The sequence below is a fragment of the Cariama cristata genome, unplaced genomic scaffold (assembly GCF_000690535.1).
Source record: "Cariama cristata isolate BGI_N322 unplaced genomic scaffold, ASM69053v1 scaffold3328, whole genome shotgun sequence".
Classification (NCBI taxonomy): Eukaryota; Metazoa; Chordata; class Aves; order Cariamiformes; family Cariamidae; genus Cariama; species Cariama cristata.
In genome coordinates this window covers 558-27,498 of record NW_009630459.1, presented here as the reverse complement: position 1 = coordinate 27,498, position 26,941 = coordinate 558, and the positions used below count along the sequence as shown (strand labels likewise).

General features: G+C 40.2%; 1 protein-coding gene across 1 annotated transcript; it reads left to right on the top strand.

Moving 5' to 3' along the window:
- Nucleotides 1–2,269: 2,269 nt before the first annotated feature.
- On the top strand, nucleotides 2,270–26,418 carry SPPL3 (signal peptide peptidase like 3; the record flags this gene model as incomplete). Its single annotated transcript, XM_009705527.1, has 10 exons — nucleotides 2,270–2,347; nucleotides 8,457–8,545; nucleotides 11,529–11,648; nucleotides 15,000–15,078; nucleotides 15,839–15,951; nucleotides 21,189–21,295; nucleotides 22,293–22,456; nucleotides 23,746–23,945; nucleotides 24,975–25,084; nucleotides 25,805–26,418. Coding segments are annotated over 10 exons (1,132 nt in total), but the record flags the coding sequence as incomplete, so codon positions are not given.
- Nucleotides 26,419–26,941: the final 523 nt, after the last annotated feature.

The following is a 26,941-nucleotide window of genomic DNA, read 5'->3' as shown; positions in this document are numbered from 1 at the left end:
TCTGGGTATCATCCTTATTTTATCTGTTTTGTAAACCATTCTAAAATTTACAACCTTGTTTTGACTAATCGTTAGTTATTATGATGAAATGGCATTTTAATTATCATAGATTCCAAAATTGTCATTGAATGATGAATTATATAGAAAAGATTGCTCATCTCAAAAGTATTTGCTGATTTATGAAGATACAATTTTACGAACATCAGTTAATAAAGTTTAGTGCATAACACTGGATGTGTTTAATCCCAGCTGAAATTCCATTCAATCATTTTGCTTTTCTTATATATTTGGAGTTCCTGAGTATTCTTTTAAAAGATGAATTCCACTCTTTATTCTCAAATCCAAACAGGATACGAAGTTTCCCTTTCCCTTCACTCAAGGTTGGGTGAGGGAATGCTGCTCTCTGAAACTGAACCCAATAACAGGACGTAAAACTAGTATGCTCGTCCTTAAACTGTTTCTTCTTGGTGTGTGCTTAGCTGTAATCATTGACTAAAAATAATACGCTATGAACTATATTGTATATAACCTGAACAGCGTTTATATATACGCTGGTTGTAAGTGCTTACTTACATATTACATGCATTTGCAATTCAGTATATTGGTCTTCATGGATGCTTTTAAGACCTCTGTTCCACAGCCTGGAAACTAAAGGTCAAACATGACCGAAAAAAAAAAAATACATAAAACTTAAGATCGTCTTTATGTGTTGGCCAACTTTATGAGCAAGTAAGACATCTGGTTTTTCACTTTTAGTGTGGGGTTGTGTTGAAGTTATTTATGGTAATTAACCAAAGTAGTTTCTCGTTTCTTAAAAGCTTATTCCACAAGTATATAATTTCATCTAAAAGAGGCAGTTTTTCAGTGACGTTTGGTATTGAATTTCTGTAGTAGAAGGTTCACATTTGTGTTTCTATATTAAAAAAAGTACTTTTAAAGTGTGTGCCTAGTAGTTTGGTAATTTTCTCTAAATTGCTTTTAAATTGGGATGGGGATGAGTGATTCTTTAACTATCTTGTAGCTTTAGTTTTTATTTGCTTAGTGATATTTAATTTGTAACTATCATGTAATTCAATTATCTTTGTTCCATACCCATAGTCTTGCTGAAATGAGGCTTTTCGGTTGGCTTTCAGAAATGTTTAGTTATCTTTTTTGTAGGATAAGACTAGTGCGATTAATGTTGGGCATTACGCTTTTCCTTTTCCGTTACTTTAGCAGAAGTTGTGGAAAAACTGTTGGGAGTTGCGGGGTGACTCCCAGTGCCTCTCCTTGTCTGCTGTACGCCAGCCAGCCCGCTGGCCCTCTGCTTGGCTCGCTCCACTCTGCCAGGGTTTTTCTCTTTTGGGCCCCCCAAACTGTAGGCAATACCTGAAATACGGCTTCACAAGTGCTAAGTAGAGGCAGTGATTGTTTCTCTTGACTTGCAAGCTGTTGTCTTCTTGTTGGTCCATTCCTCAAGGTCCCCCTTAAAGATTTTTCTGTCCTCCAGTACATCAACCCCACTCTTCCTCAGCTGGGAACGTGCTGAGGCTGCCTTCTGTCCCCAGTTTTTAGAAGTTTCGGTGTAGGCTACCAAGTAGGGTTTGGTCTGTCAAGGGTAGGAAACAAAATTGGCAAATATCTATGTTTCTGTGCTTTAAACACAAAGGTATCAGGAAATCGATCCAGATAAAGCTGGGTTTTAAGCCTCCTGTCCTGCGGAAAAGTCTATCCTGAAGCCTGTATCAAGTGGCCTGTAAGATGTAATAGGGAAGTAATTGTGTGTGGTTTACTAAATGCGTATTGCAGCTTGTTGCGAGGTTTGGGGTTTTTTTGCTTGTTTTGTTTTTTTCCTTTTTTTTTCCTGGACTAAGTGAACCTTGACTGCCATATTGCAACTCAACTATTATCGGTTAAGACATAAGAAGTCTTACAGAAAACAGGTCGGTGTTATTTACATACAAGGTTGCGTTAGTTGCAATTGAAGCAATTTTAATGTGTTTGAGGAAAAAAAATCTGATTGCAGTGAGTTTAGAATAAGTTACCACAAAGCTTTTGAATTGTCCTTTGGTGGTTGTACAGATTTTGCATGCTGCAGACTTGAATATAAAAAATTAATTTACATGCTACAGGTTTTATATTCCTAGATAAGAGAATTTGAGAGAGCGCTGTCGTAAAGATTTGTCATCCAGTTCTCTATTTGTATTATAATAAGAAAAAGAATTAGCAAATGGAACTGGAGAAATGGACACTCATGATGACACACCTGCCTTCTTTTTCCTAATTCCAGGGCATATTCCCTTGTGGATTCCAGTCAAGTGTCTACCTTCCTGATTTCTATTCTCCTCATAGTCTACGGCAGTTTCAGGTAAGATATTTCTTTAAAGTTCTGCAGAATTTTTCTTTTTCAAATAAAAATATGGCAAGTGACTGAATACACTCTATGCCTTTTGTTTTATTGTATCTTTGTCAGACTGATGGCTAATGTAAATGAAATATTTCTTGCTTCTGAAAAGGAACTGGAAAAGGAAGGAAAAGTAGCTAGTTGGGGTTTCTGAAAGACATGATTGTACGTCAAGTTACAAGCACATATAAGATAACTTAGAAGTTAGTCCTTGAAAATAGCTCTGTAAAATTGTATTTTGGGGGATATGAAAGGATTGTTGAGAGAGATAGGAATGTAATGTTATCAATAGTATATAATGTTTCAGTGTTGGTCGTTTCAGCATGTCCTTGTGATTGCAAACAAGTCTTGTAAAACAGAGATTCCCAGTCCCAGTGCTGTTTACTTGAGTGTGAGTAACAGCTTAGTAGAGAAGTAAGAAACATCATCAGTGTTGAATTCCAGCGAAGTGTCTGAGAACTGCTGCAGAATAAGTTTGAATCTTCAAAAATCAAATTTGCCTCATTTTAGGAGACTTGAGTATAGTTTAGAGAAAACATAGTTGTCCCTTTAGACTTGCATCTTGTGTCATACAGTTTGTTTTAATGTAGTGGCACCTAAGGAATGAGGTTCATACTGACATACTAAAAAAAATAATTAATCACAGCATGAAAGTATTATTTTTTTCAAACTTAAGTACAGAATATTTTTCTTTCTGTTTCTTGAAGAATATTGCTGCTTTTAACAAGGCTATGATAAAAAGCCATACATTCACTATGAAGTCTCTGAACTGCTATGAGTATTCCTGAAATAGATGATAGCCATGGTCATACATATGATGTAAGTTGCAGCTGTTAGGATAAGAGGTCTTAAATTGCCGTCATCAGTTAATAAAATCATATAATGAAAGAGCCAATTTTTCATAAGAGCTGTCTGTTGTTGCTAGCAAGTATTAGGTAACAGCACTGCTGGTGGAATTAAAATAGAAGGCTTTAGGAAAACAAAATCTAGAGATGATGAAAATAAAAAAGAAAGGTGGTATCTTGTCTAGTTTTTTCTTCAAGTTTTGAGTAAGTCTAGCATATAGTTGAGGGACTAACTTAGTTTTTAACTATTTGAATTTATGCAGTTGTGTAAAAAGGAACTATGCATCTGTCTGCAAGAAGCCATAGCGTTTATTAAAATTCAATTGTGAAAACATAATGGAATATAAAACAGCAGGAGCGCGTGAACTTAAATTGCCTGCCCTTCTCAGAGCTTCTTGCTCTTAAAAATTTTCCCCTGCTGTTTGCCATCCTATTCGTATATGCACATGCTCTTTTACCATCTTGTCCTATGTTTTACATTTAAAACTTGCTCACGTAACAAGGACTGCAACCTTCAGAACAATCTGACTTATTGGATGAAGTAATGGAGTGGTGATGGATACAAATCAATTGAGCCAATGCCCTGTTCTAGTCCACTTCCTTTGCATGTGTCCTGAAGACCTCAAGATGCAAGTTATTACAGCCCAAGATAGGGTCCCATAGTTTTAAAATTAATTTCCTAATTAGTTTCCTGTATGTAGTTTATTTAGCAGATGTCTGAGCTGAAACCCAGAGTTATGATGGTGACTTGGACAAATTCCTGTTCTGTTGAGTCAGCAAGTGAGGTCAAAAGCTGGTTTTTAGAGAAAATTGTACAGTGGTGTTAACGAAGAGGTCTAAGATACAATTAAGTTATTTAATAAATTCAAGTGTGGTACTAAGTTTCCAAATTACATTAATCTGGAAAATCCTAAAGTAGTAAAATAAAAACTTCTGGCAAAGTGAGTGGATTTTCTTAGAAGAGTATCTTGCTGGAAAGACGAAAGTTATGGCTTAGGGTGCTTATTCTCAAATGACAACAATGATGTCTTCATCTAGATTTGAGTGCTTTGTCTCAAGTGGAGCTGTTGTAAGACAAAAAGAAAATAGCACTCTTGAGTTAACCTTCATGTTGCAGCAGGTGGGTTTAGTTTCTCATTTTCAGTCTGAAAAGAAGCAAATCGAGTTATTGTGGTATTGCTGGCAAGTGACTTGAACCGAAGTGCAGTAATAGGATCAGAAAGAATTGGGTGGATGAGTCATTAGGATAAAATCCACGTGCGTGGTAGATCTAATCTCATGCAAGGGGTTTCAGGGAACAAAGGAAAGCCTTGGTCTACTGTCCTTATTCATACAAGCAGCATTTGTCCAAAACCAAAATAAACCAAAAAACCCCAAACCCTCAAGCTATTCAGAAGAGCATCTACTAGATCCTGGGTAAAGTCTGCATCCAGAACAAAGCGCAGTTTATAGGTTTGTGTTCCCGCTTCTCTCGCTGTGGATGATCGAGCATTTCCTTCCTGCATTTGTGCTGGGTCAGGAGTTTTAGCTTTAAGCCCTTCTGAACGTCCCTCCCATACACATTCTGCCTCTCAGTCCTTGAACTTGATATACTTTGACTGCCAAAGGGGCAAGTATAATCCTTTAAACTGTTACAAGCTGTAAACTGGAGCGTGCAAGTATGTGTGGTAGTTACAGGTTTTTAAAGAGGTGAGCTTAGCTTGGAACAGGTTGTTTCCTATGGGTTCTTGTAAGACCTGTTCTTGTCCAGGTGCTTCTCTGTGATTTAAATGTTGGGGTTACTTTGCAGGCAGGTAACAGCTAAATCTTTTTCTGTCCTATCACATACCCGGACATGGTGTCTCAGCTTATGTAAAGCCAGATTTAACCCAGAATCTACCTGTTCAAGTATCTGCTTTCAAACCAAACCAAGAAGCATGGGAGACTGATGTCTTTTATCTCTAGGCTTTGGGTACCTAAAGTATGTGTGTAAAGAGAAGGTAGTTCAAACGGTGTCCTTGTGGTTGGCTTTACGACTTGACGTTTACAGAAATCAGGATACATATTTCACAATTAAAAAAAAAAAAAAAGACTGCGCTTGGAGTTCATAAGCAGCTACAGCCGCAGCGCTGGCAGGGTGGAACCAGGGTTTTAGAGAGACCTCACCAAATGCTACAAAGGTGGTCTGCATGTGCACACACAAGTGGGTGGACATAAAATACCTGCTGAAGGTGAGATGTTCTTATCAGAGATGTGGGACTCGGGCACTCCTACTCCATATGGGCTGTGGAAACATTTTTTTGCATGCACTTTCTGCTATTGTTTCCCCTGTTCTTATTCCCACTCCAGGTCTTGCATTGGAACTTGTCCTTTAATCTCACAGGAACGTTTTATAAGCGACTGTAGCAATGTTAGAGCACACAACGTATCTTCGGATCGCTCTCTATTTAATATGCATTGAGATTTGGTTGAATTAAACTGTCTCAGGTCAATGACTGATTCTGATAGTAATTTTTTATTTAGAGCAATTGAAATCTGGCAATTCTCTGGCAACCCACAATTTTCATAGTCCCAGAGCTGTTAAGATGGGTGACTGTCCTCACTGATTAGAGCAAGAAGGAACTTCTCAATATATTGCATCTGCAAGTGACTCTATAGATACGTACTTGCTTTCATACTTCCTCCGTTGTTTCATAAGAATGTTCTGCAAGGTTTCCCTGAAGCATTACTGCAGTAGAAGTGATCCGTAGTTGAATCTGAACTTTCATGATAATGATGTGCCAGCAGCTTACTCATTCCTTTGGCCTTGGTGTAACCCTACTGAGTGGCTCCCTGTGGGAGGCTGAGCTGTGCTTGCTTTGAAACATCGTGCTAGAAATCCTACCAACTTCCAACTGCGAGGACCCACAGAAGAAACAACTGTGTAGTTTATTGCCTGGTGGGAGGTGCTGGCTGGACGTTGCCTTTGGAAGCCCAGCAGAAACTTGAACAAAAAAGCAAATGTTTCTCAGCTCACCATTTCTTTACAGTCCACTAGTTTTGAGTGTATCTTGTTTTACAATATACTTTTTAACTTTCTTGGAGGATGTTTTAGTGATCACTTCTCAATTTTTGTACTGTGTTAGTGATCATTTGTGGCAGAGGGAAGAGCCAAATCATAAAACGGAGATTGTTCGGACATTGTCTTGGATCAGCAGCTGTGAGGCTAAGTGACAGTAATTTCCTAATTTATGCTTACTTTTGAGGTAGGGAGGTTTATAGGTAATAATGTAATAATTGCTGACACTATTGCAATGAAAGGAGAGAGGCTGCGGTTGTTCGTGAGCAGTAGATCTAATAGTTTATTTCCAGTTTTCTTTGCTGATAGCAATCCCTTAAATTGTGAGTTACCTGATGCCCCTGGGAGAACGATGGTGTGAAGTTCTTGCTAAAGTGCGCTAATTCAGAGAGGAATGAAACGCTGCACTGAGAAAAGAATTATCTTGTTTGACTGAGTCTTGGGTCAAGTCCTGGAAGGCTGTCGGCCTCCTCCCAGATTTTTATAGCTTGAGAGGAAAATTATGAGGCTACAATGCATTAATGGGGAAAAAAGGAAGTGTGAATGAAGGATAAAGGCACCCCGAACAAGATGCAGAGCAGAGAGATCTTTAGAAGAACAAGCTAAGAACAACTGATTAATTTGTCAGAATTTTAGCATTCTCCATTGCCTTTGTGTGTTTTTTATAACTTTTTAGTTGATGATCCGTAATCTGTGTAGAAGTACTGTATGTCTTAGGTTGAAGCTTCCTCATATTTTGCCTGAGCAAAAAAAGCTGCTTTAATTTCATACCACTGTTTGGGAGCGCTTGCATAATAGAAGCAGAAGAAACAAACCAGTTTTATACTGGAAGAGCCTTTTTCTTGTTTTTCTTTTATACAGTGAAACTGCTCAACTTGTCTGTCTTTAGTACACCACGCCTATCTTGATACTATAGACCTGTGTATACTTGATTTCAGGTTGTATGGCTGCAGCACAAAATGGCTCACCTGTGCATTGCAGTAGGTAACCTGTACACTAAAATGAAATAACTTTGATACCAATAGAATTGTATAAAAGATTGTGGTGTATTTTTTACTTGTCTGATAAATTCATAGACTTGGTTTACTTTGCGTAGCGCAATTACTCACAGCTAAACTTGAAAAGGAGTTTAATGCCTGTTGACCTGGAAGTTTTATTGAAATACTTGGGACAGTGCTGCAGACTTAAGACACTGCTTCTGGTGGTTCTCTGTAGCTTATTTGAATAAATAAATATGCAGCTAAATCATGGATAACATGCATGCATCAGAATGAAAAACGATCATGGTCAACTTGATTGCTAGTATTTTGATTAGAAACAACATAGAATTTAACGATAGAAATGATTGCTGGCCAAAACAGACCTTAAGTGCAATTCCCCCATTTCAGAATGTATTGTGAAAATTTGTTAGAATATAATTCAGAGATTGCGTCAAAGTAAAGGACTGTAGCAAAAGGGGTAGAATACTGTGTTATTTTGGAACGTTTTTAAAGTACATATGTCAAAATGAAAAGATGAATCAATTAGCGCTGAGCTGGATACCTAGGGGAATGTTGTCGGCTCCTATGGATTAATTAAATTGTATCCATTTGTACTATTTATTCAGAGCTTCCTCTAGTCATCTGTTCTGCGTGTATGTAAAATATATATATGGTTATTTTCCAGGCTTTGCTGAAATTTTTAAAATCAAGTAAGACTTTACATTCAGCAGGCAATTACTTAAAAGCTAGTTTTGATCATCATTCATAACAAGATTTAGAGGAAGGAAATAATATTGTTTTAAAAATGAAATACGGTAGTTGAATTTGAATGAAAAGTATCAAAATGAGAGCTTGGAAAGAGTTTGAAGTCATCAGAGAAGTGAAATGTTGATTTCCATCATGTTCTACACTTCCCAGTAATGCAGATAAGCATCTTTGTTGTGGTGTGTTATTAACACGTACCATTCAGACGCTATGGTGACTAGTCTCACTACTACAACCTGTGTGATTTGGTGCCTCATCTGTAACTGTAAGCATTTTCTTTTTTTTTTTTTTTAATTTTCTGGTATGTATAGTGTTTTTTCTGATAACCACTGTTAAAGGGCTTTTCCAAGGAGAAGGTGCTGTGGCAGAATGGTAATGAGACCGTAGCTGATGAGCCTAAATAGGAGTTTGAAACATGTCTGTTAAGTTTGCTTTGTTTCCTGCAGGTCTCTTAACATGGACTTTGAGAATCAAGACAAAGAGAAAGACAATAGCAGCGCAGCTGGGTCTTTTAATGGCAACAGCACCAATAACAGTAAGGGTTAGCTTTGCTCTTTATCTTTCTTTCCTCGCGACAGTGTGCTGCATCTTCTTTTGCTTCATCTCTCCGTGTGTTTCAGCTGTGCGCGTCGTAGATTCACCTGATACAACGGAACTGTTTTGTCTGCGCACTTACCGTCTTGCTATGCGCTAATGCTGCTATCTGGTTCCTGCCTGTGGAAGCTAAATTTAAAACATCAACATAACATTTCCATAATGCGTAGAAATTGCATGCTGCACAATTTGTCAGGTTTTACTGGAAATGGCTTTACTTTTCTAAAAAAAACCCACAAACAAACGCCACACACTTAGGAGAAGGGAATGTAATTTCTTTTTGTCTGGAGTTTATCACTGTGATGTATTAGCCAGCCTGTAAGCAATGAGAGATCTCGTGGTATGCGAACAAGTCCATAAGGATGATTCAGCTTTATCAATAGAGAAATTGAAGTACAGAGTTCACATGGCTTTGGGCAACTCATTTATAATGGACAACAAAATATGTGTCTACACACAATCTATTCAGAGTGGGGATTAACATGTCAGCTCCTACGTGGTGATTGTCCTCTCTGTAATCTATAAATAGATTCCAGGCAGCTTGGCCATTTGAGATGCGCTGTTTTGCAGGTAAAAATACGGACACGAACAGTTAGTGCAATGTGTTGTACACGATGTGCTGTAAATTCACACCTGAGTTTAACTTGAAGCAATTTATATGGCCATATTCTGAGAATAGGCTCCAGAAGGAATAGCTTCCACAAGTGTAGAAGACAGGAGTGAGATATGAGAGAAGCCCTGTGGACAAAACCCTGAACGCTAAGGTTGCTTTGTTTAAAGTAAGAAATATAGCTTAAAAATTATAAATTAATTAACATCGATTGTATGTGTCTTTTGCTTTTTTTGCCCCCCTTTTTTTTTTTTTAAATATAGACTCTTGGAATTTGCATAGCTGTCAGAGCACTGCTTCTGTTGACAACACAGAGCAAAGAGGTTGCTGTGCTTGGTGATTCAGCAATGAACGGTTGAGGCTTTTGGCATCTGGGAAGTAAGAGAAGGCAGTCTGGGGCTGGGGAATAAGCACATTAAGGGGATTAGCTGTCAAAGTGATCAGAAATGAAATGAAGAACTTTTGACATTTCACACTGCAGGCACTAATTCCTGAATGCCAAGGTGGTTTGTAGTATGCAATTCTGGGGTTTAGTTTTGTTTATTTTTTCCCTTGGGAAGTTGAAGGGCATGTGAATAAATGCTTCTTCTCAAGGCAGGAGGAACTAGATCTAAGTCACAGATTAGAACACAGGAATTTCTGTGTCTTCACATTGTCGGCACTGGATTTCTATATTGTACTTTTTGTACCAGACCTCAGTAACATAGAAATCCCAAATGACTGAATTGTTTTGGTTTTTATTTTTAAAATTTATTGTGCTACTTATGTTTGAGAGTAATAGATCCATGATCTGAACTAATAAATGACCATGTAGTGCAAGTGTCATGGCTTTCATACTCATTGTTTAGCTTTTCTTTTATGAAAATGCTTAAATACTCATGGCAGATACTAAGTTGTAGTGAGTGTATTTCACGTATGTTTGAGGTTTTTCAGCATGCTCAGATACACTGGTAACTGAGTTGTGTAGGCAACCTGTTATTTAGACAACTTGCCACTCTTCCATGGAAAAAATTAAAATAGACGCATTCTCCCACACACACACAAACAATGTGTGTGTATATTTACTTGTATCTGTATGTCTCTGTATATGTGCGTACATACATGTGCACAGATATTCTGCTTGTTAACCTAAAAGCTTATTCTTAAAATCCTGGGACTTGTAAAACCCTGCACCGTACAGCGGTGTCTAATTATTTAGGATAACGCAGTGATGTTTACCTGGTTCTAGATCTCCTCTAGGTCTGAGTCTTGTATTAATTTTTCATTAGAGACATTTTGGATACTTCTTATCAAGCAACTACTTCAGATGTTACCTGTGATTTTTAAGGCTGTACAGGTATAAGTATGTCTTGTATTTTTAATTGAGTTAATACTTATGGCTTCTTCCCCCCATGATCAAATCTAAATGTAGCTAGAGAGACTGGTGAAGTATTAGAATTTGTGGGGATAGGTGGGCTTTTCAAAGCCTCATCTTCTCAATTTTGTTAGTAATTCTAAAAACTTGTAGTAAAATATAGTAAAAAATGCCCTGTCTTCCTATTAATATCCCTAGTAGTCACACTGCATGGTTGAGGTGGGGGAAATAATCGGGTATAAAATGTGAGCATGATTTTTTGTTGTTTTTTTAGCACAAAAGGTGATTATAGAGCACACTGAACTGAGTTGGTAGTTTCATAAACAAGTAAATGACTTGGGTGGGTTTGGAAAACTGCCCATTATTGTTAGGCTTGCTGTTACCTGGTGATTGCCGTCGGTGATGCAATGTGAGTGCATGCTGGCCTTCACCCAGGTGGAATTTGAAGCTGTGGCACCCTTAGCGTGAGCTCGGTCAGCCTAACGCTGTCTGCAGCTCTGCTGTTGGTCAGACCCTTCACCTCGTGCGGAGAGGTTAAATAAACTCATACGCTCTGTTCAACACATTTATGTTGCTCAGTATAAAATGAAGCAAATGTATAATTGCTATGCGATTCCTAATCCCTAAATAATGTTAATTCTTGTAACTTGTTATTCATTCTATCTATGGCACAAGAAACATTTCATACATTTTCTTTCAACTTTCAGTTCTTGGATTGTGCAGAGCAGGGCTGTTGCTGTACCCAGCCACTGCGATCGCGCAGTTCAGCCGGGGTGTTTGTGCACGGACTGCTGTGCTTGGTTATGATCGCGCATGAGGCTCTCGGAGTAAACGTGTATTGCACCAGGACCGAAATGGAATATATTGCCAGAGTCCTCAATTGTGTTGGTGAGGACAGGCTGTCGATATGTGTGCGGTAAGACATAGCCCAAGTTAAATGGCACTCTCTTTCTTTCGCAGGTATTCAAACCATTGATTCTACCCAGGCGTTGTTCCTGCCGATCGGCGCGTCTGTGTCTCTCCTAGTTATGTTCTTCTTCTTTGATTCAGTTCAAGTTGTCTTTACAATATGCACAGCAGGTGACTAAGTTTTCTTCTCTTTATAAGAATTGGATTAGAATGCATTGATATAATTAAATAACGTTGATAAGAATTATAATACATGTCATAGTACATGAAAAAAACCCTCATCAGGTTTCACAGTTGTATTTTCGTGTCTCTGTAGCTATTAATAAAGTGACAAGTATTATCTGAGAAGTATTTTCCACTTGGAGACTTGCTAAACCTACTGAACTATAAATTGTCAGAGTTTTGAAAGATGCTGGATGTATTATTTTATGTGAAGTTCACTTGTTTATAAACTGGTCCTCAGAACTGTACATGGTATTTCATAATTCAGGTACTCTATAGGATCGTAGCATAACTCCTGGAGATCCTATCCAGAGACTTATTTTCTTAGTTTAATTTGTGGTTTTGCTTTTATGCAGTTTGTCTTTGTTTCAAGGCTACTTCTGCTCTCACTAGCATTTTGAGTATTATTCTTTTCCACTGCTTGAATTTAGAACGAAAGTGAAACTGTTGTCCACAAATGCATTCCAAGTCTTCTGATCCTGTTTATTATTATTTACATTTTGTCATTTAAGTAAATACTAGGGCTTTCACTTTTGGAAAAATTTGGCCTTTTGATCTTTTGCAGTTCTTCAAGAGACCAGCTGCAGTTCAGGGTAGCAAGATTCTTCCTACTGCTCCAAATACGCAGCAGCTTTTAAAAACTGTACTCCTCAGTCCACATACTGAGTCTGTGAAGATTTTTAAACCCCTAAATACCTCTCATCTTCTCCTACTTCATGTGTATGCAAGGCAGGCTTTTCTCTCATGATTTAACTCCTGAGCTATGCATCCTCTCTAGCTTCTTAAACAGGGCTGATGTTGATGGATGAAACCTAAATCTCTGCTCATGACAGGAGTCTTGAGACTCCTGTCTCTAATTCTGGAGGCACCATCCTGTAGAGGTCTGTTGAATACCGCTTTTATAACTTTGACGTATGACACAGAAGTTCTTTCTTATTAAAAATAAATTATTACTTCAGAGGAGTTCTACTATATGCTAGATATTAGGGGAATATATATGCACGCATACATGTAAGGTATCATAAGGGAAGATTTATGACAAAAGACAGTTTTAATTTGTCGAGCTTATTGGTCCATTTATTTCCAGAATGACCTTGACTTGTAACTTTATTTGTAACATTTATGGAGCGTAATTAGATGATATTGTGTCGGTTGGGGGTTGTTGCAGCTTTAAGAGGATTGAGTCTGGATCAGTGCACTTGGGTATCTTTATTCTTGAACCCAGTTTTATGATACTTTTGTGCTTTTCCTTGGTTTTGCATCAGAGGGTGTCGTTAAGCCCCGGGGACTTTGGCCCCAGAGCCTCTGAAATGCAGAGCATCGTTAGAGGCAATCCAGCAGGATGCGGACCCTGCTGGAGTCGGGAACTTGGGAGCTGCGGGACCTGGTCCCTCTGTCCCCTGAAGCCCGAGTAGTGCTGGTTTACATCCTCTTTTTGTAGATTTCAGAGGCTGATTTGGGGGGGCCTTCTAAATTACAGCTGATGTCTGGTTTCTTAAACCCCTCTTAAATCTTCCTCCGGCAAAGATTTGGGAGGCATCGGGAGCAAGGGTGGGTGCAGCAAACAGCCCAAGGCCAGGAGCAGCTGCTAAGCAGAGGGCAGAGCTGAAGAGCTGGCACGGTGCCTGCAGACAGGAGTTAAGCCAAGGGATTGCCCATTGAATAATGGGTATTAAGACTACAGGGAAGAGAAGATTTATGACTGGAAGCCTGGACAGTCAGGAACGAGATTGAGAGTGGGTACTCGTGGGCAGTGCGTGTTAGTGTGATTACATTTTAATTCTTATGCTCTCTTTGGGGGGGCAGCAGTTGGGGATACCAGGACAGGAGACGCAGGGTTCCCTGGTGAGGAGAGCTGGAGGGGAGATTCCAAGGGCAAAGAGGGTCGGTCTGGGGTGAGGAAGAGTCAGGCCCGCCGCGGTGAAGGGAGCCGGGCAGGGAGGCAGCGAGGCATGCAGGACTTGGGGCGGCAGGGGCACAGGTTTTGCCATGCAGCGTTTTTGCCAGGCCCCTCTCAAAATGGTTCCTAGTTCAATGTGTACAGAGTTGCCGCGCTCTTCTTTCTTTCCCTGCCCATTCTGCTTTTTTTTCCTCCTCTCTGAAATATTGATAAACTCTGAGTTTCCACAGAGTTGTTTGTGTACAGACACTTTTAAAAAATTTCTTTTTAAATGAATTGATTTTTTTTTTTTTTATCTTCCTCCCACCAGAAGGAGCAGAATTGAGGGGTGGAAAGATGTGGTTTGACCAAACCAATTTCTTTTCTCCAGTTGGCTTAAGCCATGTTCTAAAGAGAATGTTTGATTCTTTCCCATCATTTTCATTTGAGAAGCGAAAAAAGAAATCCCTTTTAAAAAAACAACCACCACCCCAGTTTTTTAAGGAATGAGTAGAAGACAGCACAAAGATTTGATTTGCAGCATGCAGAAAATGTCAGGCGACTCTTCCATTTTCATTTCAGTCGGTTCTTGCTACGGCAGTTTTGGATGGGTACTGCTGAACATGTCTGTGTCTCCACACCCTCGCTCTTCAGCCTTTTAAACAGTCCTTAGTACAAATTCAGTGCTAGTATTTTTAAAAAAACTGGAAGGAAAAATGATTCTAAATACTAGCAGTTACTAAACATTTTTACAAATGTGTGGGTGGGGTAAGTACACTGCTTAAAAATGAAAATGTTTGTGGAAATAGTCGATTTGGATATTTGTCTATTTTTACCATCCTGTTTTTGAAAACTTAAAGCTCTTCGTATTTTTAAAAAGTTGCCAGCTACTGGATATAACTTATTTTAAGTTATACTGTGTTTCAGTAATGAATAAAGGGTTTTGAGTGAGATGGGGGGGGAAAATTACTATCTCATTTAAAAAGTAGAAAAAAACTCTTCATTATGCTGACTTAGTCTGTGTCGTATGTTGAAGAATTTTAAAAGAATCTCACAACCAGCTTGTAGTAAGTTTTCTGTTTTGGTTTGGTTTTTTTGACTCTCAGAATATTTGAAAACGTTTTCTTGCTGACATGATCATGAATAGCTTTAAGACCTTTTTTTCTTTTTTTTTAAAGTTTGGGGTTGGGGCATTGCATTCCTTTGAGAGCTTTTATTTTGATGGAAGTTTGAAAGCGTACTACTAACAATAGAAGTTCTGCAGAAAACCTTGGAGCCTTTAGCTGCTCTTGCTTTAATAATACTGCAGCGTATCATAATAGGATGTTGTTGCAAGAGCTTTTTCAAATTAGAGAAGCTTGTTTGTGTACTGTAGAAATTAGGTCTGAATGTACTAATATTACCTTTTCTTCTTTTTCTAGTCCTTGCAACAATAGCGTTTGCTTTCCTTCTGCTCCCAATGTGCCAGTACTTAACACGGCCTTGTTCACCTCAAAACAAGTAAGGACTTGAGAAATCTTTTGCTCCTCTTCTTGTATGTAGCATTTATTTCTTTTAATGAGAATTCTTTAATGGAGTCTGTGGTTACGAGCGTGAACCTCAGGGCTTCAGGGCTGATGTTTGTGCATATTTTTTGTGCCAACACCATGTTTCCACTTTGAAACTAGGAAGCACAGTTTCTGCAACTCGCACAGGCTTGCCAGCCTGGAAAATGCGGTACTGTTGCAGGGGACTCGATTTCCCAAGAGTGGTTTTTAAGAAGTTTGGCTTATTTTGGCTGAGATTTCAGAGTCTGGGATTTGGTATTGGATTTTAATGTTTGTTAACAGTGGACTATGGATTTTAATGCTGGCTTTTTCAGAGACTGTAGTCACACTAGTGAAAATTACAGCTGTTAATGTCATGTTTTGAAACTTTTTTTTTTCCTTGTTTTTAACCTTGTGACTGGAGTTCATGTTGCAAAAAGCACCATCTTAGATGGTACTAGGAAATAGCATTCATGGTAACAATTTCAAGAGAGGTGCCAGGATTTACAGGGTTTTTTCCATCTCTGTAGTTCGGGCTTTACACACGTTATTTGAATGTGAGGAAAGCTTTTATTTTGCTGCTGTTTTGGTACCTATTTGTGGCAAAGGAACTTCCCTTCAGTTGTTCTTGGCACCTTTCATCAGCAGTTGAGCCTTGTTCCAACAGCGTCCATTTTCTGTTCTTTAAATGGAAACATAAAATCTTCTAGCTAATGTTTATATGTTGTTCCTAGGATTTCCTTTGGCTGCTGCGGGCGTTTCACTGCTGCCGAGTTGCTCTCATTTTCTCTGTCTGTGATGCTTGTCCTTATCTGGGTCCTAACTGGCCACTGGCTCCTTATGGATGGTGAGTATGTGAATTAAGGGAGTGTACTACTGCTTTGTGCCTGTTCTGACACATCCAGTCACCTGGTGATGATTGTTGAAATCTGCTAATATTAATGGCTTGCTGAGTTGTAATACTGTGTGGTAGACTCCCTGAAGACAACCGCTGTCAGGAACATGCCAGGGTAGTGTTTGGGACACCTGTTTTTCTGGTTTGTAAAAGCTTCCAAGGAAGTGCCAGAACACTCGTGGAAGATACTCTGCACCTGTGCGGTGTAGGGTGAATCGCCAGTTTTAGTTAGATGTGTGGAGACAGTGGTTGGTTGTTAAGATCAAGTTATGATTCATAATCTGGTTAATTTTTGCTGTGCGTCTTGTTTATTGGTTCAGATGATCAAATAATTTGTTGTGAAGACAGTTCACAGTAGCTGGTTGTCTTTGATCTCGTTGATGCTTGCCATGGATGGTGAGATGGGTGAAGCTGGCAGGCATCCAGTTGGCTTGAAGGTGTGATTTTTTTTTTTTTTTTTTTTTTTTAAGGGGATTAATAAATGGTTTCAAATAAAAGCTGCCCCCCCCCCATACTGGTTGAACTGAATTCACAGCTTACTGTTCCGAAGAGGAGCTTTCCTCCCCCCCTCCTGCCTTCCAAATCTCTTGTGCTAGCTCTGGCACTCATTTAATCACATGGTAAACTGATTCAGCTCACTAGAATGGCAGCATACTCTTTTTTTGCCAAGCTATTTTTCTGCTGCTGCAGTGAGATGAATTGGATTATTGTGCAGTCAGGTATGTGCTAAATTTGGCAAAAGGTGAGTGGCAGCACGATGGGATCTGAGAGGATGGAGGAGGGGGTATGATAGCGAAGGGATGAAGGGGTAGCCAGGAGCAGGACCACTGCTTCTCAGCAGTGTCAGGCCACTAAATTGGCATAGGACATCTTGTGAAATGACACCCTAGGGTTGTGATTGCTTGAGGAAAAATAGCTGGGACAACATTACCTGCCCTTGAAATTGTTTGTTGTAATAGAAAACACACATCCCACCAGCTCTCCAGCTCCTTCTAAATGAGATAGCAGCGGCAGAAAGTCCTTAGCACTGAAACCTCTCATGACACCTTGATTACAGGTGTTACGTTTCATTCATGCTTTTTGCTGCTTTAAAAGTTCCACCTGTTGTATGTTAGGGAATACCTTGTAAAGTACCCAGATACTAAATGAAGAAATGCAGATGGAGTTTGTTTTGTGTTAAGCAGAGCAGCCCACCATCAAATCAAGGGTGGTTCTTGATCTGCAGTAGCTACAAAGCTAAATGGAGTATCGAGTGTGGATTTTGGCAAAATCTGAAAAGACTTGTCTACACTGAGATATCGGCAGAAGCATTTACTTAAAAATAGCTATTTTTGTGCATGCTTCAGTGTGAAATAGTGGGCTTTGAGGTAATTAATCTGCAGAGTACTGAACTGCTGGTGCAGAGTGGTTTCTGGGATTTATTTCTCTCGGTGGTTGTTTATGATTTACTGAATTGGGTTGATACTGTCTAGCTTTGGAGTATTTTATGTAGTTTATATTAAGGGAGCTTGAACTATATAGGTAAGCGTCCTGTCATTTGTTCAAGTCCAATTAAATCACTGTTTGTCAGTGACATTGAACAGGGAACAGCATTTACTGGCCTTCATCAGGGAAACAGAGTCTGCAGTTTTACTCCTCATGCTCTACCGCTGCAAGCGGGATCACACCATCTCTGCCTTTACCCTTTGCTTCTCTGTAACTGAATACTTGAGACCCTGATTAATCTTGTTTGGAGGGCAGCGTGGGCAATAAGTACTGCTCGGTAATATATGCAAGTGGAGCACTTACTCGTCTTTAAGCCAGCACTTGCCAGCTGCTGGCTGTGCTGTGGTCTGATGCCTCCTCCCCGCTTGCACGGGGATGATCTTCTGTTTCGCTGTTGGCAGAAAATGAAATGGATGTTGTGAATATCGCCCGGGCCGGCGGCCGGAGGGAGAAGTGGGGCAGGTGTTTCTTCTTAACAATACACCTCCATTTTTGTGGGTATGGTTTGTTGTTGTGCAGTTGATTCTCTCTTCATGAGACAGTATTTCTACTTTAGAGCTCAGTAAAAAGGAGGGGAAATACTTCATGGTAGTTTCCAGTCCCTACAAAATCGAGGTATGGCAGTTCCTGCCATTACATTGCTAGAATTCTAGAATTCCCATGTCTGCGCAGTAGTTGGCCGAACTGTTTGTAAAGCCAGGGACATTTGACAGGATAGAATGAGCAGATCGTCTCCGGGGGGTTGTTCTGGCATGTGACGATGTACGTTTATAGGTCTTGAAACGCTTATTTCTCAGAGCAGATTGTTTGATGGTCACTGTCCCCTGGTAAAGCCTGGCTAAAAGCTTTCCTAAACAGTGGACATAGCTGGAGAGGTGCAGTGGGAATGCCGTAGATGTGTGCAGTGTCTATCTATAGCTACAGAGTGAACTGAATGGGCACCGATGCCCCGGGAGCTGCTGCAGACCTTCACTGCTGCGGCAGTCGGGCAGAGGCTGCTTCATGATGTGTGTTTTTATTCCCACTCTTTAAAATACACTTTGAGAGTTTTATAGGAACACAATTTGATCAGAACTTCAGTACCTGTTTGTTTCAAAGGTCAACTGGTGGCCTGTAGGGGAAGTTTAAGGCTTGCCAGGTTGCATAATGCTTTGCAAACCAGACACCACACCACCGGCATCTCGGTGGTTTCATCTGTTCTGGGTGCAGTGGTGCAGTAAAGGTGAAAAATATGCTGTATCCGGAGAGTCTAATCACATATGCAAGAATATTCTTAATCCTCAGAATATCCGTATTCCATAAGGACTATGCTTGCAGGGACTCTGAAGTTAATTCGTTCTGTTAATTGAAAGTTAACTCTTTCAGTTAGTTCTTTTCTTACTCTGCTTCATTAACCCGTTGCCCAGCACTTCCAACCCAGAGCTACTGTTCGTGTGGCTATTTTACCTTTTTCCTTCTCTCTCCTTTCTCCCTCCTCGCCTCCTTTCTGTATCTCTGCCACCCCCCCCCAATCCGGAGTATATTTCAGTGGAGATCTCTTAGATAGTTTGTCAGCCCCATCCATGAGCTTGGATACGGATGGCTTGTTTCTCAGACGATTTCTGGACTCCTTCATTGGAAAGGGAAGCTGGCTTCCACTTCGAGAAGCCTGTTGATGGTTTGACCGCACTTTGGCCTATATTGCTTGTACTTGCTCTCAGGCATTCTTGCTTCCCTTCTGTTTTTTAAAATTTACCAATATTTCTTAAAGCAGTTGCAAAACTGCATAATGATTAGCATGTGTATTTCACCGTCATCTAAAGGACTTCTTTCCATCTCCTTTTCTACCCAGTTTTTGCTTGGTTTGATTAAAAGTGTCTCGCGTGTGTGCCTGTGTTCGTTTCAGTGGTAGAGAAATAGAGTACGTGAACATTAGATAAAACTTCATGCTGGTTAAACTATTCCCACTTCTAGTTAATTATAACCTGGAAATCCTCTCCTAAATATAGGCTTGCTTGAGCTATTATTAACACTGGCTTTAGAGAAACCTCTTTGATTTAAGACAGGACTGTTCCCTTGTATTTGCTCTTCCGCCAGAGGAAGTCTGTAACTGAAGGCGGTATTGAGTTACTGAATGCAGTTCTTTTTCTTGCTGCTTTGCTGTGGCAGATTCTTTAAACCTCAATAATTTGCTTACATTTTATAGCTAGTTACAGTTATGCAGCATGATTTAGGGTACGTTTTTGTCTGAGTAATCCCATTACTTTGTTAAAACTGGCAGCCGTGACACTGAGTGTCGTGCCAAGCTTGTCACTTCTCAGCAGGTAAGGTGGGTTTGGCAAAGCCATTGCTGGGATGCAGCCCCTGGGCGCTGCGAGCAGCCACGCTGGCAGGCAGTTGGGGGCATTTTTGCCCCTTGAATCTGTATGGATATGTTCCCTTAGTGTTTTAATGGAAGAATTCCATGTCTTTCAGGTGACATGCAAGCATAAGGTAGTTTCACAGTTGTATAATTATAGCATGAGAATCCAAAGGTTAACTTGTAAATTTTGGCCTAGTCAAGTTGCCGCGCTGGTGGACGTAATGAATCCATTTTCCCTGCAGTTTCAGTTGGTCAAAATAGGATTATAACTTTTTACAAATTCTATGTGATGTTAGACAAATACATTTTTGGTTACAAATGTCTGCATACTTAAGTGTAATGTAGTCCCATTATTTCTTGTAAATATACTGATATCATAGATAAAAGTTGATTTACTTTTTATTTTAAGTATCTCTAGGGACTTGCTTGTAACCAGTTGAAATGTATTCGGTTGTCAGTTGAGTATCTTTGGTAGCTAAGGCTAGGCTTAAAGAAGCAGGAAATCACACAAATGTGAAGACTGGGATTTTATTTTTTTTTTTGAGTATAACATCTTAGTTTTCTACCCTGACAAAATTCCCCTTGGAGCAGAACTCACATCTGAGCTGCAGCATGCCGTTCAACTTGTTGACCTTGCTGAAGATTCACCCTTGGGAGAGGGGTTAGGAAAAGACTTGCCCATATTTTTCACCCCGTTGATAGGTAGTCTTTCGCTTAGGTTTTTGTTATTGGGAAATCCCTGTATATCTGAACAATAATATTTCATAGTTAGTGTTCAGGCAGTCTTACACAATCTTGCCCAAGCAGAAGATTGGTTTGAGTGCATTTTTGTCGTATCATGTTCTAACATGTCACATAACCATGCTATTTCTGAATTAAGAGTCAAGGATTTTCCTTATCTTACGCATTTACTAGAAAACCTCCTAATAGTGTAAAAGTAGACGTTTATGTTTGGGGCACAAAGAGTTCAAAGCTGTTTTGTTGGTTCTGTTTTTAACTGGGTAGTCAGTGTTTTACAGAGGAGATAGAGTCCCTAGGACACGAGACGTGAAAACATTTCTTTGTGGTGGGTGCTGGAAGTTGAGTGGAATGGGCAGTTGTGCCTGCAGAGGGATTTCTGCTTCCATGGGGGCACGTTCGCCATTGGCTACTGAATGTACTTTGTCTTCTCTTGACTCCAGTAAGAAGAATTTCCCTATCTGGAAATAGTAGACAGTCTATCTAGTGCATGCAGTGCTGCACAGGTGCAAACAGAGGCTTCTCTGGGGTGTTTTTTGTGGGGGAGGTATTGGCTTGGGGATAGTTTGGGGGTTTTTTTGGTTTGCTATTTTTAATGAACTAATTATGTGCTTGCATTTTGTAGCTCTGGCTATGGGCCTGTGTGTTGCAATGATAGCCTTTGTGCGGCTGCCGAGCCTGAAGGTTTCCTGCTTGCTACTCTCTGGGTTACTAATTTATGATGTCTTTTGGGTAAGTGTTCTGTTTAGTTTTCCTAAAACTGTTTTTATCCTTTGGATTTGTAATTGGCCTTGGGCCATTTTTACATGAATCGTACTAGTATGAAGTTGATGAAATCTGGGAAAACCAGATCAGTTTCATGATGGCTCCATTCTGAGACGTTAAAGTCTGCAGCAGGATACGGGATGATTTCCTCACTAATTAGTTGACAAAAGCAGAAACATGATTAGAATACTTCAACTTTGGCATATTATTTAAAAAAAGAAATTGGACCTCAAATTCTGAAAGCCTGGCTGAAGATCAGAACAAGCATTTCCAAATAAACACAAAGCTTTATCCACGCTTGCACAGTACGCACATGCCAACTTCTGATTAGCAGTGAAATCCACAAAATGGGAATGCAAACTGATTTATAGCCAGTAAAGCTGGCACAAAATCTTACCTCACTTTTACAAGAAACCTGACAGAATATATTTTGTAATACTGAAAGGATTTTGTTTTACCTTTGCATAACACCGAGCACTGATCCAGGGAAGCGCTTGCTGCCAGCTCTGGCAGCCAGTCAGTTTCCCAGTGTGATGAGCTGCAGCGTAAGAGCCTGTTTGAAGCAAGTGTTGCATCATTCCGTTTATGAGTGAGCACCACACTTACCTCTTCTCTACTTTCAAGCTTTCTCATATCTTCAGTATCCTGTTACCTGCCCTTGTAGTCCTGGACTACCTACTTGTGGCCCAGACAGATTCTTTGCCAAAGGATGTCAACATACTGATCAATATCTTGATATCAGAAAGTATATTCCAGTTATTCTTGAGGACTAATAGTGTAAAAAAAACCCCGTCTGAAATTTTGAAATATATTTTGCCTTTTATCATCATATATACAATGTATGTATATGGAAAATTTGGGCAGTATCCTTTCGTTTCTTGAATAAGCAAAGCAAAAATGCATGCAGCTTTGAGTTGCTGTATCATTGCGGTTTGTAATTTCTGATGATTTCCTTGCTCCGTAGGTCTTTTTTTCTGCCTACATCTTTAACAGCAACGTTATGGTGAAAGTGGCCACGCAGCCAGCTGATAATCCCCTGGACGTTTTATCCCGGAAACTTCACCTGGGACCAAATGTGGGTAGAGATGTTCCCCGTCTGTCACTGCCTGGTAAACTTGTATTTCCAAGGTAAAATCAGCAGTTCTTTTACTGTATTTTATAAGAAAAAATTTCTCTCCCTGTACTTTTTAGTAGTACTAATTCTGCTGGAAAATACCAACTTAGTTCCTTGTTTGGTCACTCCCTCTTCATGATAAAAAGGTATATAATGAGTAATGAGGATTGGACACTTTGCATTGGCTGACTCATAGCATGCAAAAATGATCCTAGTTAGGTTAAAAGGTGCCCTGTTCAGAACAGGATATGCTTTTTGACATACATGTGAGTTCTGCAGTTTAATGACTGCTGTTGTAGAGTTTATGACTTAATGCTTGAAAGCAAAAGACCAGAGGTTTATTATAACATCAGAATAGTCTTGATTACTGCATAATTGCAAGGGATTGGGAAGGGAGTTAGAATCTGATCTAAGCAGGGACGGCTTACCGGGCAAGTGCTGTGCCAGAGGGAGGTTATTCCACATCTCTCTACTGCAGGGGTTCCTGGGTGTCTCAGGTTTTTAACCAGGTGTGCACAGGCCTGATTGGGCAGTAAGCTCCAATGCGTCAGCGGTGATGCAGTAGGTTGTGCTGGCATATTTACTCTGTTCTTGTTGCTTTAGATGTTGGGATGCTGGAATTACACAGATTAGGCGTTGATTGTCTGCAGCGATAAAACCAAAATTGTTCATTTTGTCAACTTTGGGATAACTTAATTAGGCTTAGTTTTCATGAAAAAAAATCTTGGGATTTAAGATAATGGGCAATTTCAGTTCTTAATCTACTTAACGACTGGCTCTGTTCTGGGAATCTGGTGAGAGTACAGTTTTCAATGTGTTTTGTCTGAATGAGGCCAAAGATCTGAGAAGTCCATAAATTGACTTACTGCCTCGGATTGGAGGTGATCTGTGTACACAGGAATGAAGGTGCGAGGTCTATCAGCGTTAATCAGTTTGGTGAAATGGTCTGCTGGTACCTCCCCTCAACGCTTAGAAGAGAGGTGATTGAAATGCTGAGTTGATAGATCTGTTTCATCGAGTGAGTTAAGAGCAAAAGCAGCATAAACAAACACTGCTGGCAGAAATGAACTGGTTTGGAGCAACATGTCATTACTGTCAAAATGGGTATGTTTAAAACTGAGCTGAGGGGGTGGTGAAATCACTGAGGAAAAAGGCTTCAGTAGCCAGCGTTTAGCTTCTGCTACATAAAAGTTTGCCGACAGAAAGAAGGGGTGTGCAAAATGAAGCTGAGAAGCAAAGTGGAGGAATCTGAAGCTTGTCACCTTGTGTTTTGGGCATCAACCCAATCTCAGTTGCTCTCTAGTTCCACAGGCAGCCACTTCTCCATGCTGGGGATCGGAGATATTGTGATGCCAGGTCTTCTGCTCTGCTTTGTCCTGCGTTACGATAACTACAAAAAGCAAGCCAACAGTGATTCCTGTGGTGCCCCAGGGCCAGGGAACATCTCGGGACGTATGCAGAAGGTCTCTTACTTTCACTGCACACTTATTGGATATTTTGTAGGTGAGTAATTAGTTTAATATGGATAGCTGCTTAGTGAGCAGCAGTGTGATTATTGTAGTAGGTTTAAAAGATGATGAAAGGGAGTGTAAAGAGGCTTTGAGAGAACGCTTGGTTATGTTCTTTTTTAATCCTCCTCTCTTTGGGTTTCATTGGCATGGTCTAGGGAGAAATTCGAGAGTCTTTAAGATTTTATTATTGTCGTATTTTATTTAGAGAATGAAAGAGATTATCTGTATTTTTGTTAGCAACTGTTTATACTTCGCTTTAGTAGCACAGAAGGTGTCGTAGCTCATACCTGGGTTATGGGAAAAATATCAGAGTTCTAGATGGATTATGCTGTGCAAGAGTACATCTAGGTAATTCATCTAGATAACTCCTGCATTTTTGTATTCTACTGTTAATGCTCCTGTGACACAACCAGAATGCCGTTCATAATTCAACGTAGCCATCCCTCTCCTCGCTAGCATAAAATAGGTTTTTCCCTAAGGTCAGGACACGTGTGTGCGTATCCTGACCTCCTGCAGTCCTTCCGAGGATGAAAAGGAAAGATCATTTCCTACCAACAGCCTTCCTCCTCCCACCCTCATCTTTCCCCCTACGTTCCCTTTCAGCAGGTATCCAGGAAAAGCACTCCTGGTGTGTGCAGCCCTTCCTCTCAGCCCCCGTTTCTCCGGCTCAGGGCCTCAGACTGACAGTCTCCAGGGGTACCGGCACTGGAGTAGCACTTCAGTGTGGTGCGTTCAACTTCCTCCCCTTCGCCTTTTGTTGCATTTGGTTTGAGTTATTCTTAGCTTAGGCTTTGAGATTCAAAACTGGAGCAAGTGGCTCAACACAGCCTAATATTAGAATAGAATAATTTTTCACCATTTTGTTTGTTTCAGTTGTATTCAGAGAACGTGAAGCACAGATAAGTAACTTTTCCACAGCCTGTCTCTTTAAGTGGTGAGGAAAGGAGCCACGTGTGGATAAAATGATGAGAACATCCGTATGCAACCTAAAGATATTTATAGCCACTTTTTTCTTCTACAGGTCTATTAACTGCAACAGTAGCTTCTCGTATTCACCGGGCAGCCCAGCCTGCCCTACTCTATTTGGTACCGTTTACTTTATTGCCGCTCCTCACCATGGCCTATTTAAAGGTAAGACAGGGCGATACATTGGCAGCGGGAAGCTCGGGGGCTCAGCTGGCCGCGGGTTCGGTGTTCCTGCCCTGGGCAGCAGCTCTCACGAGGATGATGCCGTGTCCTTAACAGCCCTGGCCCAGGACTGAGGTACCGCTGCTGTTGGGGTGATTCTTCGTTTTAGAGGGCTGAGTAACTGAGAGTACCTGAAATAGAAGATAGTTGATGTACATAAAGCACCAGTAATTATAAACTAAATAAATTCTGAAGTATTAAGTACTGTTTTAATTAAGGAAGTGAATTTGTCCTCGCCCAGCTGGTCATGAAAGAATGCTTGCACAAAGGTCGGACAGAGAGTGGAGAGGCAGATCCTTGTTTACCTCTTTCCAGTCACCTGTTCTGAACTGAAATTTTAAAATGGAGCCTTTCCTATTACAGGAACACACATCTAGCACTCTGCAGAGCGGAGCGTAAGAAAGGGCGGAATTTTCCACCTGCATAAGTACTTCCTTCCCATTGGAAACCCACTTTGGGTAGATCTGTTGCCAAAATAACACGTTCTGGCCTGACAGGGAAAGGATTTATTTTTTTACCGTCTTTATTGTAATTTTCAAAACAGGTGAAGAATGGTTTTGCTTTAAGACACGCTTGCACTTATATATGCATTTTAAAATCTGAATTCTAAGTGGACTTTCTCAGTTTCTGAGGGCACAGTCCTTCTGCTGTTTTCCTGCCTAGGGCGATCTACGTCGCATGTGGTCCGAGCCTTTCCACTCAAAGTCCAGCAGCTCCCGTTTCCTGGAAGTATGATGGAACGGATAGAAAGTGACCTGAACTTCTGCCTTGGTCCTTTTCACTTTAACTTGTGGCTTTGTTGTCTCCTAAAGCTGGACTGGCTGGTACTTGGGAAGGTACCAATTACGGGACTTGTGTGAAAGGACTTGGTGTTAAAAGGAGGAAAAGGAAAAAAAAAAAAAAAGCTAAGATCCTGGAGATCCGTGTGACTCCGTATCTCCCTGCAGATGTGGAATTGGGGACCCTTTGTGCAACTGCAGCCACTTTCCTCTTTTCCTCACTCGGATGGATTAGTACCAGACTATTACCTTTGTGAGGGAGGAAGAGACAGACTTGAAACTGAAAACGACTTGAAGTCGTTCAAAAACTTGTGAACACTAAAAGAAAAAAACGGTTACGCAAACTGAAGCTTCTTCAGAGAACTCCTCGTGGACATTGGGACCAGTTTCCTGCTGGACTTCGGTTTTGAAAAGAACTGAGACAGAAGGTCTTCTGTCACAATACTGGTTTTTTTTTGATTTATTAAATATTTCCTGTGGTGTGAGGTTACTTATTAAATCCACAGACATTGAGTGACTCCTTGCAGTATACATACAGAAATTTGTTGTAACAAGTTACATTTCCACCCAGATGTCATGTTGCAGTGAAAAAGGGCACGATTTTTATACATATATATATACACACATATAGATATATATATGAATAAATAAAAAGGAAAACCTGCTAAGATCATGCTATGTAGCAGACAGGGGCTTGCTGTAATTTTTAGCATGTAGAGCAGTTTACTATGGCTTCCTTGTATATGGATCTACAACGAGCTGCTGTTTTTTTCCCCCCTCCTACAACTGAACCTGCAGTTTAAAACCAAGTGTAGTATTTGTACTGATTGTACTCATGGACTTTAGGGGATATTTGATTTTGATCAATGTAGCAAACTAGGGAAGAAAAAAGTTCAAACCCAACCCTGTTCGTTTGAGGGGGGGAGGGGGTGGGGTGTCGTCTTTTTTTTTTTTAATTTTCTTTTTTTTTTTACAAACAGCTCCCTTGCAGGTTTTTAGTAGTTCCTTCTTGACCCAGTGC